Below are 16,617 nucleotides of genomic sequence, written 5' to 3'. Positions count from 1 at the left end.
TCTGCACCATGGCAAGTCTACATCCACCCACCTGAGGTCCCCACTGCTCCACTCACCTCCTCGGGTCACCAAGACCTCATCATCACTGGCTACCGACCCTTACATGCTGCAAGCCCTCAGGCCATTCTCCCCAACTGAAACAGTACGATGCCTCCACATTTTGCTCACCCTCTGAGGCCAGGTTCAAGCCTTTCTGATAACCCATCCTCTTTAATCTACACTGCACCATGGTTCTTATGTATGGCCTTGTGGCTGACTCACTCGGGAAGCTTGGTACACACGCACGTGCCCAGGCTCCACCTCTAGACATTCTGATTTGGCAGGTGTAGAGGTCCTAGAAATCTGCATTTTTCAATTTTTTTTTTTTAGAGATGGGGTCTTGCTATGTTGCCCAGGCTGGTCCCAAACTCCTAGGCTCAAACAATCTTCCTACCTCCACCACCCAAAGTGCTGGGATTATGGGCATGAGTCACTGCACCCAGCCAGAAATCTGCATTTTAACAAGCAGCACAAGTGGTTCTGAGGCAAGTGGTCCAAATAGACCACACCTGCAAGGGCTCTGTATGAGGTCAGACGGGCCCTGCTGCATGCCCCAGGTGCTCTGCCTGTGTACGAGGTGTGTGCTTCCCTGAGCTATCCAGTCTCGGCCAGGCATGCAGACCACAAATAAAATAGAAACAGCAGTAACCACCACGGATTGAAGTGCTATTGTGTACCAGGTGCTTTACTCAGGTTATCTCATTTAATGCTGCCAACACTGGGAGGTTTTGTAATGAAAGTTTGTCATCTTTGGGCTCTCCAGCATCAAACACATTTTCCCTTTGGGGGACATGCACCCGTGTGTGAGTCTCACTTGGAAGCAGAGCTCTGCTTCCCCTTCTGCGCAGGATGGAGGCAGATGTCCCTCCCACCCTTCTCCCTGGCAGCTGTGTTGCAGGCATGTGACTTGACCCAAGCCTGGCCACATGTGTGATTCTGCCCAGGATTCTATATCTTCACGATGAAACACCAGATACAGGGCCAGCTGGAGGCGACTCACACAGAGGCAATTTAAGCATTCAGAGACCAGAAATAGCATGGTAGCAAGAGATTGGTGGCCTCAAGTGGCCAGGGCAGTGATTAATGGCAGCGCGGCTGGACTATCTCATGTTGTGACCTCAGCTATGGCCTCTGCTATCCATTCTCTCTTGGTTTCTGTCCAAACCAAGAGAGTTTGGGCAAAATCCTTGTCCTCCAGCCTTCTCATTGATCCTGAGTTGCTGACATCCTTCTAGAATTCCTTTGCTGTTTTAAACAGCCAGAATTGGATGCTGTTGTTGGCATTCAGAATCATCCCTGGCATGGTTAGGCAGCACCATGCCCTGCAAGGGTGCAAAGCTAGGATTCAAACCCGAACCCTCCAAGGCCTGTGTCATTAACCACACAATACTATTGTATCAGTCACGGCCCCAGAAAGACAGGTAACTCACTGAAACCGGGTAATTAAGGAGTGTTTAATAAAGATGTGGTAGCATTTGGGGGAACTAGTAAGGGGTGCTTCAGTACACTGAGGCTGGCAACAGTGGCGAGTCATTGCCACCTCTGGGCCTGCAGGAGCAAGAGGATGGCGCAGGTGGCCGAACTTAGAGATAAGAGCTGTTTGGTGAGGGGCTTGGCGGAGCCTTCGGAGAGGAATGCAGCCACTCCTGCCACCACCAGAGAGGGAACCCCAAGCATAGAAACCCTGACCTCACTCTCCCCACCCTCTGCTCTTCTGTCTTGCTGCCCATTGGCTCAACCCACCAGAAGCTGGTGGCCAGGGGGCTGTTGATTTAGCCACGTTGGGCGGGTTCCCAGGCAGGGCAGGAAGGATGGCCTGCAGGCGCAAACGGGAGAGCATCCGGCACAACCATTTCTCTTCCAATTTAGCATATATAATTTTTCAGGCAAGTTTAATACATTGGACTTACATACCACTTTATCTATAACTAAATTTAACATATGAGCACACCAGACCAGGTTGGTTATCTGCATGAACATGTCATGGGCTTTGCTAAGGAGCATGATGACTTCTTGGACACAAGCTTGAGCACCACACACTAAGAGAGGGCCGTACGCTAGAATGCAGTTGGTCTGGAGGGGCCCTGGGATCTAAGAATTTGTTTTATGCTCCAGGAGGATCTGACCCAGGTGGTCTAAAGACTACACTTTGAGAAACACCACCCTCGTGTGTTCCGACTCTCCTAGAGAGTATTTAATTATAGTACCCCCTTGCCTTGGATATTTTGTCAAATTTATAAACAGGAGCAACTGGAATTGCTAAAGGGCAGGTCCCAGACCAGCAGCCTTGGCATGCAAACACTGTGTGCTGTGTAGCCACTGCCTCTGAGCCGCTTGGTTCTTCTAGACGGATCGACAGCTTCTGGGTCAAGTGCTTCTCTGAAGAGTCTCACCAGAGAATCAGGATGATTTAAATGCCCCTCACACATCTTCTAATGGACTCAAAACTGGTGGGTTCAGAAATAACCTCCCTGGGTTAGTGCCAGCACCTGGGCAGGTGCTCACAGAGCAGTGTTCAGGTTGATGGGGAAGCCCTTACGTGACGGAAGCGGGCTCAGAAAGAGGGAAACTGGGCCTTAGTGCTCAGGGTATTTTTTCCGCCCTTTGTGCTGATTGTAGGAATGTGTTTTCCAAACGTCAGACGGATTGAATGTGTGGGAAAGTGTGACTGCTCTTGGGGAATTTAGGATGACATTGGCCTTGGCCATTGCTAAATTGGAACGGACGGACCCACCATCCTTCCCCCAAACCCCACGATGCCCTTTCCCTTTAGAGCCCACAGAGATAGGAAATAGCAAAACCTTGATTGAAATCTGTTAGAGATCACATGACACAGGTAGGGCTGGGCGCTATTTCTTGGGTAAGGGCACTGGAGCGGGGACGGGAGCTACAAGGGGGAGCTCCACTGAGGAGGAGGAAGGCAGAGTGAGGAATGGGGCGAGCACGTGGGGACAGCCTTCAGGAGCTTCAGTGGAGAGAGTTTGTCACCCCACCCTCCCTGCCCCCTGTGAAATACAGGAAGAGAGGCATTTAGACATAGGCAGAACTCCAGGTTGTTCTATTCTGTATGGCTTTGGGGTCCTTCAGTAAAGGAGCTCTTTAGTTTGCGTTCCTGCCAGTAAGTGGTGACATCGTTCATGTGGCTTCGTTCTAGTCACATGCATCTCCGCCTTCATGGAATTATTTGCAGGATCCAGAGATAAAAATGCACAAAGCACACCCGATATCGTCTACCGATGCTTTCCTACAGATCCCATCTCCTCCTGCCAGTATTTTCCCAGGACAGGGTATTCCACTTAACTTGTTTTCTCTTTCCCAAATATGCAATTCGTGCTATGGTATCTTGTTTTCCCCACAGTGCATGGTCTTCAACGCCCTTTTCTGGGAGTGTTGGAAAGCGCCATGTATGAAGAGTGATGCACAAGCATCTGAGGCTAGAGAGAGGAAGTCCCGGTGGTGGGGCGAGTGGGATGCTCCTGTAGCGGGAGCTCTGCCCAGGTCAGGCCGATATTGTATGTTCCTGGGCGAGGACGAGCCAGAGAAATATCAGGTGTGCCCTCTGTGCCCCACGACCGCCACAGGAGAGCAGCAGTGAAAAGCACTGGACTGTCTATAGTTCACGCAAGCCCCAAGCCGCCTGTGGGAGGAAGGGCATGTTCGGGGCTGCACCTTCTCTTCTGAGAGGGTGAAGTGCACACCCGAGGTTATTAGTGAAATGAGGGGAATCGGCAGGGCCAGGGAGGTGGGATCCTGACCTTAGAAACAGCCAGTGATCACAGATAAAATTCATGTCATTAACAACATACACCCAGTTTTTCTCCCTCCACCCTCCACTCCTCTCCCAGCACAACTGCCAGATGGTTGTGGCTGGAGGTCAGAGGTCATTCTCATGGGTTCATGGATCTACAGTCAAAATGACTTCTGGGTGACAGCAAGCAAGACGGTGAAGACCAGGCTCTTAGTCAGGAGTCCACAGGCCACGGGGACGACAATGCTGAACACAGAGACCCTGGAGGAGAGAGGAAATTGAGCGCTGCTCCTGGCAATGACTCCTCCACACCTGAGTGTTCGCTTTGCGAAATTCCTTCACGTCCTCGTCCTATCCGCTTAGGTCCTTCCAGCACCTTTCCCACACCGTCTGACCCTGTGCCTTCCATTGCCACTGATGAGAAGTATGTTCAGTAGACACCCAGGGTCCATGGCAGGAAAGGCACCAGGGAGCGAGGGCAAGCTCATCAGCCCCGCCGTCCTCCCGTGTGACCCAGTAGGGACAGTGGGGCCCCAGACCCACCTCCTGGGATAGTCACCTCACCTCTTTGTTTTCAGTTTCCTCATCTATAAACGGAGAAGAATCCAACCATACTGAATATCCTATCGTGCATTTTTATAGATTGTGGTAAATTCATTCTAGGTGTTCTGGGTGAACATCAATAGGCATCATAAGAAAGAGACGCAAACGAGTGAGGGAACACAGCCTGTGCCGTCAGTGGGCACGGACTCAGATGAGAACACGAGGATTCTACATGACAGACAAGGGGAAAAACAGAGGAATAGGTGCAACGGAACAAATAGAAGGCCAGACGTACAGCTAACGTTACACAAGAATTTAACATGTAAGGAAATCGGCAACCCAGTAGGCGAGGCAAGGATTGCTTAGCAAATAGTCTTGTGGTATCTGGAGAGCAATATGATAAAAATAAATCTTTTCTAAAATTTATACCGTGTAGCAAAAAATCCCACCCCATGGACTAAAGATTTAAATAAAATGGCAAAAATAAAATCATAGAAGAGGTCACAAGGAAATAGAATCAGGCACATTAAAAAATAAAGCAAAGCAATCCATTTAAAATCAATGCATCCGCCTACACAAAACTTAAAACCAAACACACAAAATAGCAAAGAGGGAAATGACACGATGCCGACAGAAAGCAGAGACTGTCCCTTTGCCTGAAATTCACCCCTGGCGGTGGGGCCCACCCTGTAGCACAGGGTGGGGGCTGCATTCCCAAGGCTGCCTGGTCAAGGTCAGCAACTGGCGGCAGTAGCCGGATAGGGGACGGGGTGTCTCCCTTGACCCTCACATTGTTGCAGTGCCCCCTCGCCCTGCCTCTGCCGTGATTGGAGTCTTGCAGCGGGGAGGTCCGGCTTCTGGGCTCAGCTAACTCCGCCTCCTCCCCAAGTCTCTCCTGCCAGCGTCTGCCCTGTCCCTTCATGGCCTCCTACCGTCTTCCTACCGGGGCTCCCAGGCCCGTCCATTTCCAGCAGGTCACCAACCGCATCTTTCAGAGGCTGCACACAGGCTGCCCATCCCCTGCAGTGTCTGGGAATTTGTGTGCCCCTGGTCTGGGTTAGAACTGCCCTTTAAACCATCACCATGGATGTGGGAGCATCAGTCCTCCAGCTCCCTGCCCCATAAACTCTGAAGGTGACCCATGGTCCCCAGAGCTCCCTTGCAAGACTGAGCCAAAGGTACCCCGGTGAGTCCTGCCTTGGTTATGACACATTTGCTCGGCTTCCAGCTTCCTTCCTTCCCTTCCCAGTCCCCCTTCCTCAACAGCTTTGCCGGAGATTTTGTTCAAAACATCTTAGCAATACTTTTTTCCTGTGGCCTGCTTCTGGGGAACCAATCTTGAGCTAGGATGATAGTGGCCATCTCTGCAGGGCCTCACTGTCCCCAGGTTGGGGTCTCACCTCTTCTAGCACCTGGGAAAACAACGTCCTGCATTAATTAAGTTCCTTCTTTTTCAAACAGCCGCAGGGCCTTCTGCTTTCCTGACTGGACTCTCACTGACGGAAAAGTTAATATTCGATAACAATTTTTTTTTGAGACAGAGTTTCACTCTGTTGCCCGGGCTAGAGTGCTGTGGTATCAGCCTAGCTCACAGCAACCTCAGTCTCCTGGGCTCAAGCGATCCTCCTGCCTCAGCCTCCCGAGTAGCTGGGACTACAGGCACGTGCCGCCATGCTCGGTGAATTTTTTCTATGTATGTTTAGTTGTCCAGCTAATTTCTCTCTATTTTTAGTAGAGACAGGGTCTCACTCTTGCTCAGCTGGTCTCAAACTCCTGAAATCAAACAATCCTCCCGCCTCGGCCTCCCAGAGTGCTAGGATTACAGGCGTGAGCCACCACACCTGCCCCCTCGATAATACTTTTAATAGATCACGTTAACAGATAAAAGAGGTAGAGCCTCTAGCGGGAATACAGGCAAAGATTATACACTCTCAACTTATGCGTTGGAAAATGAAAGTAGTGGGAAAAGAAAAATGTTGGCTCTCACCTGATCTTTCATTTGATTTATTCCACAAAGATTCAATGAGCACTGACTGTGTACCAGGCACTTAGGCTGGTGTCGGTGGAATTATATAAGGGAAAACAGGCACTGTCTCTACTCACACGGAGCAGGAGTCCACATTCACAGACAAATCGAGGCAGGCACCACTTTGCACCCGTTTTAGCAGGAATGTGTTTAAAACGCTAACTTTATGTTGTCAGCAAGTCCACAGTGACTCCGCTCCACTAGGCCCCACGGATCGCACCGCAGACGGTGTCGGATCTGCCGGAAGACTGTTGAACTATGCTATGCGTATGCAGAATAACATCGATGTCCAAATTCTCTAATGGGAATTATGTTTGGATAAACAATTTAAAAAAAGACATCTGCAAGAATATGGTCACCTCAAAGTTATCGATACTATAAAAAATGAAAACAATATCAGTGTCTCAGAACAGGCAAACGATTATGGCTCTTCTGATTAATAGAAAAGTATTCGTTCATTAAAATTATATTTATGAAGACTAGCTAGCAGCATCAAAGAATAATTGTAGCAGGGAAAATAATGAAAATGTTTATAATCAGAATTGCTGCTGTGTTAAAATATGTATAAACATGAATAAACACTAGAAAAGAATATGGAGAACAAAGACATGTTAGATTAGTGGGAATGTGGAAGAATATTTCTTTCCCTATTAATTCAATATTTAATGATAAACCCATTCTAAAATAAATCATTTAATAATAACTGCAGGGGTGTGTGGATGCTACATTAGTGTTTCTTAACTTTGTCTGCATATTAGAAAACTCCTGAAGAGCTTACAAAAAATACTAACAGGTCTTAACTCTAGAAATTCTGATTCTGTTGATCTACGATAAGGCATATGCATCAGTATTAAGAAAAAAAGAAAGAAAAAAGAAAGCAAAGCAAAAACAAATCCTCCAGATAATCCTAACATGTAGCTATTCTGAGAGCTGTTGGGTAGATCATGTCCTCCAGCTCCGATTTTCTAGCATCCCTGCTGAACCAACAAGGGAACCAATGCCAGAGAGGGCTCCTGACTCACCCAAATTCACACAGTCTGGCTGACACCAGAATGTAGGTGCCCACTCGGAGTGTGTTTACCACTACCCATTAGACCCTGGGACGGGGTAAGGTCCATTGGAATTTGGGAAACATGCCATCCCCCTCTCCTTACTACTCTGGTGTGCAAGGAAACTGGGAGGCTGAACTGAGAATGACAGCCTCACAGAGAGCCTCCCATCCCTCCGTCACCACCTCCTCCTTCCCCGGGACATTTCTACCCAGACTGAGGTGACTCAAGCCTGCTCGTGCCCCACCCTTCCCAGCCCTCACTCCCCACATCCTCTCAGCACATGGAGTAGGGAGCAAAAGGTTCAGTGCCCAATCCAGGGACCCAGAGGCCTAGAAACCATACCTGGTGACATTTGTCACATTTTGAAGGTTGATTCCAGGGCCAGGAGTGGAGACGACAGCAGTTGAACTGAATGGAGCTTGGGTCATGGTGCTGGAGCTGGTATATGGTAGGCTCAAGGCCTTGGTGGTAGTAAGAGGAACTGTGGTAATCTCAGGCAAGTTCTGAGTAGGATTCTTGCTGGAGGCAGTAATACCTAGAGGATTTGCAAGAAGTCACATTAGAAGGATGGATGGATGGATAAATGGATGGATGGATGGATGGATGGATGGATGGGTGGATAGATAAGTGGGTGATTTAATGGATGTATTGTTGGTAAGTGGCCAGAGGGATGAAATGAATGGATGGATGGATGGACGATGAAGGGGATGAATGGGTGGATGGAGGGATGAATAGATGGACGAGTGGATGGATGGGTAGGTGGTAGGGTAAATAGACCTGAGGAGGGAAATGCACATGGCCAAGAAACAGGGTTTTCTTTTGCTAAAACCAAAGAAATACTGTTGGATCCACCTGAGTTAGAGACGGAAAGAAGGAAAGGAGGAAGGAAGGCAGGGAAGAAGGGAGGGTGGAGGGAAGAAGAAAGGAATTTTCAGGCTATTCATGTTGTTGGAACTGCACTTGCCTGCTACTCCTCACCAGTGCCTATGCCCCCACCTTCTCCAAGAATAATTCCCTGATTACTCTACCCTATATCATTTACTCTGCTTTTCATTCACCTGTAGCTGTGGCATATTGCTTTACAAGTTATCTTTTATTTGCATATTGTATATGTACCTTGTCTTTCTTAGGCTTAACATTTCCCTGATGCTAGGAACTTGAACCTATGTCCCTTTCGCCAGTCTTCCATACATTATTCCTTAATTCAGTGACTACTGAGGGCCTACTATGTGCCAGAAACTACGTTATGTGCTAAGGATAGAGAGCTCAGAAAGGCGCTGGTCCTCCCTTCAAGCAGCTCTGAGATGAACAGGGGAGACAGGTAAGTAAACCGGTCTCCACTATCCAGTGAGATGGTGTTGTGCACAAAAGGGACACAAAGTGAGCTCTGGAGACTCAACTCCCCCAGATGGGAGCCACAAGGACCCACAGCACCAGCAGCACCGGCATCACTGGGGAGCTCATTAGAAATGCAGATTCTTGGGTCCCCTCTGTACCTATTCAGTCGGAGTCTGCCTTTGAAATAAGGTCCCCAGGTGGTATGTGCCCCTGGCAAGATCTGAAGAGCTCTGCTTTAGAAGCACACAGGCGGGCCACCAAATGCATCTGTGGGAGGGGGACTCTGGATCACAGGAGGCTTCCCAAGGACATGGATTCTAAGTGGAGACCTAAGGAATGAGACTAAATTAGCCCAACTTTGCTGTTCACCTTAATGGTACCCCAATTCCTACAACTGCACCCCAAATTAGGCACTGCTACCCAAAGGGAATGCCATATATTGCAGCCCCTACTTACTATTAGACCAAATGCCTCTCGAGGACCTCAGATGAGAGACAAGGAGCTTCTAGGAAAAAGACAGGCTGCTAGGAATCCAAGCCCCAGCTCTGCTGGTGCTGCCACCACAGCCCCATCCTCACCTGGCCTGCCTCTCCCCCCGCCACCCGCAAGTCACTCACCCTTGGTCACCACCAGGCGGACAGGATAGAACAGCATTTTAGGGACAACGGGAGGGTGGTAGACCACACACTGATACAGTCCCGAGTCTTCTGCTTGAAGGTTTGTCATTTGTACGTGGAGTAAGAAATCATCAGGGATTTCTTCTAGCGTGATCCTCCCCGCTTGGACTTGAATGGGCTTCCCCGAGGGCTTCTCTATGAGTGCCAGGGTCAGTGGCTCCCCTCCGTCTATCAGCCTCTGCCAAGCCTTCTTGCTGTAGGCATATTTATCGGACCCGAAGGGACACTTCACCTCCAGGGTCTCTCCCTCTGCCCGTTTATACTGTTCTACATGAGATGATTCAGCTGCAGCTTGGCGCTCTGTTAGCAAAGAAAGAGAATTAGGTTCTGTGAGGAATCGTTCTTCCCTCTTTGGAAAAAGAACGAAAGGAGAGGAACCACCAGTTTTTCTCATCCAAGCACCCATTTTTCAGACAAGGTCCTTGAGGCCTCTAGGGAAGGTACAACTTTCCCTGCAAGCCCGCTCTAGACCTCGGATCTTTCTGCGGCGGGTAGCTGTTTTACCAGAAGAGTGAGACTGCATATAGTGCATGCTAACCAAATTTTATAAATGATCATTTTGAGAGGAAAAAATTGCGTGACTGGGGACAGAACATGGGACATTTTGCTGAGACCATGAGTGGCGAGGGCATGAAGAAAGGGAAAGATTATGGAGAGGGCCGTATAGCACGAAAAGTGAATGCGAAGACATGATACTAGCAGAGAGTGTCTCCCCAGGACAGCTTGAGGAACTTCATCCAAGTCCGGGCAAAGATATCAGTGCAAGAGACCATTCGACGCACAGTGAGGAAGCCATCCTGACAGCATGGTAGACACTGACATCTAACTGTGACACCCGGCACTCCTTTCCACCTTCCTTCGGTAGGAGAGCACCTCTTTCTCAGGGGAGCCATCCTCTGTGGCTCCACGGATGGGGCTGTCCACATCAGTGGACACGTGACACAGACTTTGCCAATCAAAGTCTCCCATCATCCTGGCCATGCTGATTGGTTTAGGAAAGAGCACATGACTTGGCTGGACCTATCAGAATCCTCCCTGAGACTGCTATTGCTATTAAGAAAAATATTTTTTCTTGCTGGGGTTGATAAATCCGAGAGATGTGAAACGTTCTACAATGTGAAAATAGGCTACCCGTGAATGAGGCCAGAGAGAGAGAGAGAGAGAGCACGTGTGAACATGTGTGCACAAGCTAACAGGATTATCTGAGTCATGGACTCAGCTGTGCTCCAAACCAGCACCCCTTGTACTTCCTAGTACCTGAGCCTAGAAATCCTCCCTCCTATTTTTGATGTCAAGGAGTCACAGCAGTGGTTCTCCATTGGGGACACAATTTTTGCCCCCCTGGGGACACTAGGCAATATCTGGACATTTTTGGTTGTTATAACCTGGGATGGGGTGGATCCAACTGGCATCCAAAGGAGGCCAAGGATGCTGCCGAGCATCCTACAGTGCACAGAATGCCCCCATAACAAAGAATTGCCCCACCCAAAATGTCAATAGTGCTCAATTTGAGAATCCCTGGTCACAGGGACATTAGTTTCAATCACATTCTTGGAGATTAAACCAGATTAACCACCTAGAATTGGGAGTGATCTTCTCTGGTCCATGGGAGACTTGCTGACAGGCGGCCAAGCAGAGCAGAATGAGAAGATCCAGGTGTGTGGTTTCAGCTGGACACAGAGGGTTCTATAAGTTTACTGAGGGACTGTGGCTTATCCACTCCAGCCTGGGACACCTTCCTGCATGGAACACCAAATAATGGGCTAGACAGTTTGACCCACAGTTTGCTGAGTCAAACTGTGGGGCAGGTTGCCACAACTACTGCTGTTATTAATACTACTACTGATGCACGCTGTAATCCTTACGTGCCAGTGAAAAATGCCAAGGGCTGTCCCTTTGGTGGAGGCCCTGCATGCCCACCCCAGGCTAGGCCAACAGCTCTGCCTGACCGTGGGAAGACCCAATTCAGGGACTCATGAGCATTTTGAAGGTGAAGGCAGGCTTGAAGGCTGATTCTTCTGGGGCCAGACTTCAGTTTCTAACGAAACCTTGCAAACAAGCCTTCTGGACGGTTCCCATGAACTCCGGTCAGGAATTCCCCTCCAAGAGACAGGTGAGCAGAGGCTGAGGGGGCCCTAAACCAAGTCTGGTTCCCTCGTTTGTTCACTCACGCATCAGTTTGTGGCTGACTGTCTTCTCTGTGCCAGGCACAGTGCTGGGCTCTGCGAAAGTCATAGGGACTCTATCCTCAAGTAGCCACCACCAAAGCCCTAACCTCTTAAATTAATGTCACAGAGAAATTTCCATTATTTGCCAGCTCCCCAGGAGAGGGGGAAGTGACAGGTGACTCAGTGTGCTTACAAATTTGCCTAATCTCTTGTGAAAGCAGACAGTATGAAATGAAGGCTGAAGTGCTGTCTATGCATCATTACAAGAAAGAAATTTCTTATAATATGTTAATAAAAAGGATAACAAATTCTATCTATTGAATATTATATGCTAAGTGCTTTAGAAAAAAACTATCTTATTTAGTCTTTACGATTTAAAAGGTTAAAACCATTATTCTTCCCATTTTATAGATAGTGAAACTGAGGCACAGACAGGTTAAGGCATTTGCCCAAATCCTCAGAGTAGCTAAGTGGTGGAGCCAGGGTACAAACGTGAGGAGTTTGATTCCAGAGTCTGCTCTAAAGCACTGAGCTACGTTGCCCAACACGGCTGTCAAATAGGGATTAGAGCAGTCCTGGCCCAGGCATGCATAGGTGTCTGGAAGGAGCTTGCAGGGTAACATACTCCCACAGGGCATAATGAAATATATACCACTGGTTTTCTCTCGCACAATTCCACAACCCTCAACCCTCTGCCATCTCCCAGTTCTCCTTCAGAGAAACACAAATAAAACACAAAGAAACACACTGGTCCATGAGAACCTGATTCCCACCTGCCCACCCGGATTATCACCCAGCTCCAAGGAGACCCAAAGCAAGGTTTGTGGTCAGGCTCTGCAAGGCAGTTCTCCCTAACCTTGCTCAAAGTAGTGGGTCCCAGGGGAGCACCCTCTTCCTGGTCTTTCATGTCTTCCCACGGCAAACCTTGCCTTCAACTCACGTCGACATTTTCCCTCTGTTATTCATAAGGGTTAAGAGAAGGAGTAACTAAAGTCCCAAATGCTTCCATTGTTAATGCGGGTGTGATCTGTGCAGATTAGAAGAGGAGAAAAGTAAGGGCTGGGGGATAGACCAGCCCTGCCAAGCCTGAACAGCAGTGCTCTCCGGCCCCGGCATGTAACGGAGAGCAGGGCTGACGCCCTCCACCAGCAAGGTTACCAGGCCTCTTCTGTTCACATCTGTGTCCTCAGCTGTAGCATATCTGCTGGCCCACAGCAGGCCACTGGGAAATGTTTGTTAAATAAATTATGTCCTTTGGGTTTAACAGACGGTCAACATCAAAAGCATCATGACAGAATATAAGGAAAAAAATTCAACATTGAATAAAATTATTTTAGATGATGCCAAAGTTACTTTATCATTATTCTGGTCCGGGGCTTCGCATGTCTCTGACAACATCAAAATATACAGACATCTTGCTTCCCTAACCCATCCCTGCTTTTACTTATGTGCTCAGGCTCTGGACATCCTCCTGATTCTGCTAAGTCTGGGTACAGCAGCCCCATCTGCCATAACTACTTCTTGGCTCTACCTTGGATGGCCACGTGCTCTGGAGCTTCAAAACAAAAGGACTCCCTGAGGCCTCCCCTGCTGACGCCTCTTCCTTGCCTTACCTGAGACCAAGAGCACCCACAGCAGCCCCCGGAGCCAGGCCCTCCTCATCCTGCCGGTGCATCAACTCCAACTGCTGCTGCGGGCTCCTGGGATAGCTACAAGGCACCACTCTGACCTACAGGCTATGGAAAGTTGCACAACAGGATATGAGGCCATTCCTGGGAGGCACTGATGCTCTGTTTCATCACGAGTGGTTCTGGCTCCGGATGTCAGCGCAGGAACCCAAAGACCAGGGCTCAAGTTCCAGTTAAGTTTCTGTGAACTCCAGTTTCCTCTTCTCTGGAGCTGATAGAGATTAAAAACCTTACAAACTCTTAGTGAGAATAATGCTTTTGTGTAAATAACAGTAAGTTATTACTATTAGGAGGAACAGAGGGCCCTCAGCTCTTCTGAGATCCCCTCCATTCCCATCCAGATCAGGGTAGTAAAGAGGGTCCGGCCCATGGAGGGAAAGGTTGGGACAGTTCTGTCTCACTTTCAGGGTTTTTGCGAGGATTAAACAAGCTCTCTGTGTAAAGTGCTCAGTACAGCTGTACCTAACACACGTGTTACTTCCACATCCTGTCCTGCTAGCCTCCACCCTGTTTCTCTCGGCTTCTGCTGACTTAAGGCCAACTCCTCTTCATCACCAGCCGGCCACACCTTGCACTTGCCCTCAGCATTGTCACAGACATGGCCTGGGAGCTCAGAGGGGTGTAGGTGACCCCAGAAAGGATTTTCCAGGACATTGCTTCCATTAAGCAAGAATAGACATAGATAAAAAAAAAAGGAAGCAGGGTTAGGGGCAATGAAGAAAGAAGGAAAAGAAAGACAGAAACAAGGGAAAGCAGGTTCCATACAAGAAGCCACAAAAGGCAGATCCGACGGTGCCAAAATCAAATCAATAACAGAAGGGATTCACTTCAGAAATACTCCCAAATGCGTAATGAATGGATATTTTAAAGAGCTCAGAAATTTATGGGAGCACAAATCGTAGAAATCCAACCTGCAAATAAGAGATGTCGTTAAGATATAAAATGGTATGGTGGATCATAAACAAAGATTTAAAAGTATATTTCTTAAAAACACTTTCTAGGTCTGAGAAGAAATCTAAAATTAGAGGTTGAGGGAGTTCAACATGGTGAGGAAAAAATTCATGAAGTGAGACCAAGACTATGAAGTTGTTAGGTGAAATTTTTAAAATTTAAATAGAGAGACTCCTGCTGCTAAACAAACATGAAAAAAAATGACTTGATTCCTTCAAAGGAATTGATATAAGAAAGACTCAGATTTCTTCTCTGAGTAACAAATGCCAAGAGTGAGATGAGGGGTAAGGAACAATTCGACCCTAAAAGTTTACCCAAATTGATTTTGAAATTTTCTGACTCGGAGAGGAACCTACACGATTTCGTAGCAGTGAGTCAGATGAACACAACGCATTTAAGTAAACAAATCCCGTTTCTTACAACACGTAAATAATGGCTATTCCACACACTTTCTCCATTTTTGTGTCTTCACGTACTCTTTGTGGTGAGGGTTAAATTCCTGGAAGATTAAGAGGAAACTTTGAATTAAATGGTCCAAGAAGGATTTCTAATTAGACTTGAATATCACCAGAAGCTGACCGCCCTTACGCACTATCATAACTACACATGGCACCTGCATTTAAATTAGAATAAAGTCTTGCTCCAATCGTTTGAACACTTTGTGTACTTAACAGAATGTGAATACAGTCTTGTGCAGCCTCAAGATGGGGATATGCTCTGCGAAATGAGTCGTTAGACAGTTTTGTTGCCATGGGAACACCATAGAGTATACTTCCCCAACCTAGAGGTACAGCCTACTACATCCCTAAGCTACACGGTACAGCCTATCACTCTTAGGCTCCAAACCTGCACAGCATTTACTGCCCTGAATACTGTAAGCGATTGTAACACAGTGGTATTTGGGTATCTAAACACAGAAAAGATACAGTAACAATACAGTATTATAATCTTATGGGTCCACCCTCCTGTATGTGGTCTGTTGTTGAGTGAAACACCATTTTGCGGAGCATGACTGTGCTCTCTAATCCCCATCTCCTTATCTTCCTGGGGAATTCAATGACCAATCCAGTATTTGAAATTCTCAAACTACTTCTCCCAAAAGGCTATTATCTCTTAAGGCCTCCTGTCAAATAGCCTTGTGAGTTGTGACCTGTGGTTTCTTTTAATTTTATTAAGACTGAGTCAAAAGTCCTGTTTCCATGCTTACTCCTTCGGTGACTTTCTCTAGCACCAGCACGATTTATTCTTGGGATACCATGATCTTTTTTGTATTTGTCAAACTTTATCTTCAGTGCTATATAAAAGCCTGTACAAATATTATTTTGTTTTCTTTTGTTTTTTTTTCTTCAGTAAGTCACCGGCCCAAGCCAGTAAGTCCCAAACTTCACTATGGGGGGAATTAGTAGTTCCTTTCTTAATAAGTATTGCTCAATCTAACCTAGCTAAAACATATATGTGACACTTTTTAACAATGAGACTGCACATACAGTATCTTCTTTTCTGGCTCAAAGTGGGGCCCCGTGAGTCTGGGGCCAGATCCCTAAGGGCAGTGTGCCCTGCCCCAGCTACTTGTGTCTCTGAGGAGGCCCAGTGAGGCTGATTAAGGGGGCGGGAAAAACTGCAAACCATGGCCGACCACCGTGTTCTGGGTGACGGGCATTTCTGAGGCTCCTCACAGGAAGGGGATGAGGATGCAAGGGGAAGCAGTGTGCATGTCCTATCCCCCTCCTCCAGCCTCCCAGTCTCTCTCTAGAACCCCTGTTGCCAGAGGTTGACAGGGAGCCAGCTAGCCAAGAGAAGTGGAGTTTCAGAATCTTCACTCAGACCAGGGTAGAGAAGTGTTCATCAAAGAGACGACTGAATGAAGAACCAGCTCACTCACACAATCAGTAAACAAGCACCCCATCGTGAGACAGGAACCTTTGAGAAGCCTTGCGGACAGCAACTGCACCAGCCTTTCACCTATTCTGAAAGTGTGCATGCAATTAAATGTGAACAACCTTATTACCGTAATAACCAAACCAGGCAAAAAGTCACAAGAAAAAAAAACTACAGATCGATATCCCTTATAAACATAGACCCAAAAATCCTAACAAATTAAATACAACAACATATAAAAAGAATTATACACCATGACCAAGTAGGATTTATACCCAGAATGCAGCATTGATTCAACATATGAAAATTAATCAATGTCAGACACCATATTAATAGTATAAGGAGGAAAAAATACATAATCATCTCAACAGATGTAGAAAAAGCATTTGACAAAATTCAGCACTCTTTTATGATAAAAGCACTCAGCAAACTAGGATAAGCAAGGAATTCTCTCAACTTGATAAAGGGCATCTATGAAAAATCTACAATTAACACCATGTTTAATGTTC

General features: G+C 47.4%; 1 protein-coding gene across 1 annotated transcript; it reads right to left on the bottom strand.

Moving 5' to 3' along the window:
* Nucleotides 1-1,483: 1,483 nt before the first annotated feature.
* Nucleotides 1,484-13,258, bottom strand: TREM1 (triggering receptor expressed on myeloid cells 1). Its single transcript, XM_012640786.1, has 4 exons — nt 13,205-13,258; nt 9,364-9,723; nt 7,751-7,943; nt 1,484-4,048 (listed from the first exon to the last, which is right to left on the bottom strand). The coding sequence occupies exons 1-4, from the start codon at nt 13,251-13,253 to the stop codon at nt 3,949-3,951; spliced, it is 702 nt and encodes a 233-aa protein (XP_012496240.1). The 5' UTR covers nt 13,254-13,258; the 3' UTR covers nt 1,484-3,948.
* Nucleotides 13,259-16,617: the final 3,359 nt, after the last annotated feature.

Source organism: Propithecus coquereli, unplaced genomic scaffold (genome assembly GCF_000956105.1).
Source record: "Propithecus coquereli isolate 6110/MARCELLA unplaced genomic scaffold, Pcoq_1.0 Scaffold158, whole genome shotgun sequence".
Lineage (NCBI taxonomy): Eukaryota > Metazoa > Chordata > Mammalia > Primates > Indriidae > Propithecus > Propithecus coquereli.
Note: the sequence above shows the minus strand (reverse complement) of the source record. Positions and strands in the feature narration are given on the sequence as shown.

What these genes read in the sequence shown, in the direction of transcription:
- TREM1 (XM_012640786.1), bottom strand. Translation starts at nt 13,253, where the DNA reads ATGAGGAGGGCCTGGCTCCGGGGGCTGCTGTGGGTGCTCTTGGTCTCA. An exon ending in CCGCCTGGTGGTGACCAAGG is followed by an intron (nt 7,944 to 9,363) that starts GTGAGTGACTTG and finishes CAAATCCTCTAG; the next exon opens with GTATTACTGCCTCCAGCAAG. An exon ending in AATGTGACAAATGTCACCAG is followed by an intron (nt 4,049 to 7,750) that starts GTATGGTTTCTA and finishes TCTCTCCTCCAG; the next exon opens with GGTCTCTGTGTTCAGCATTG.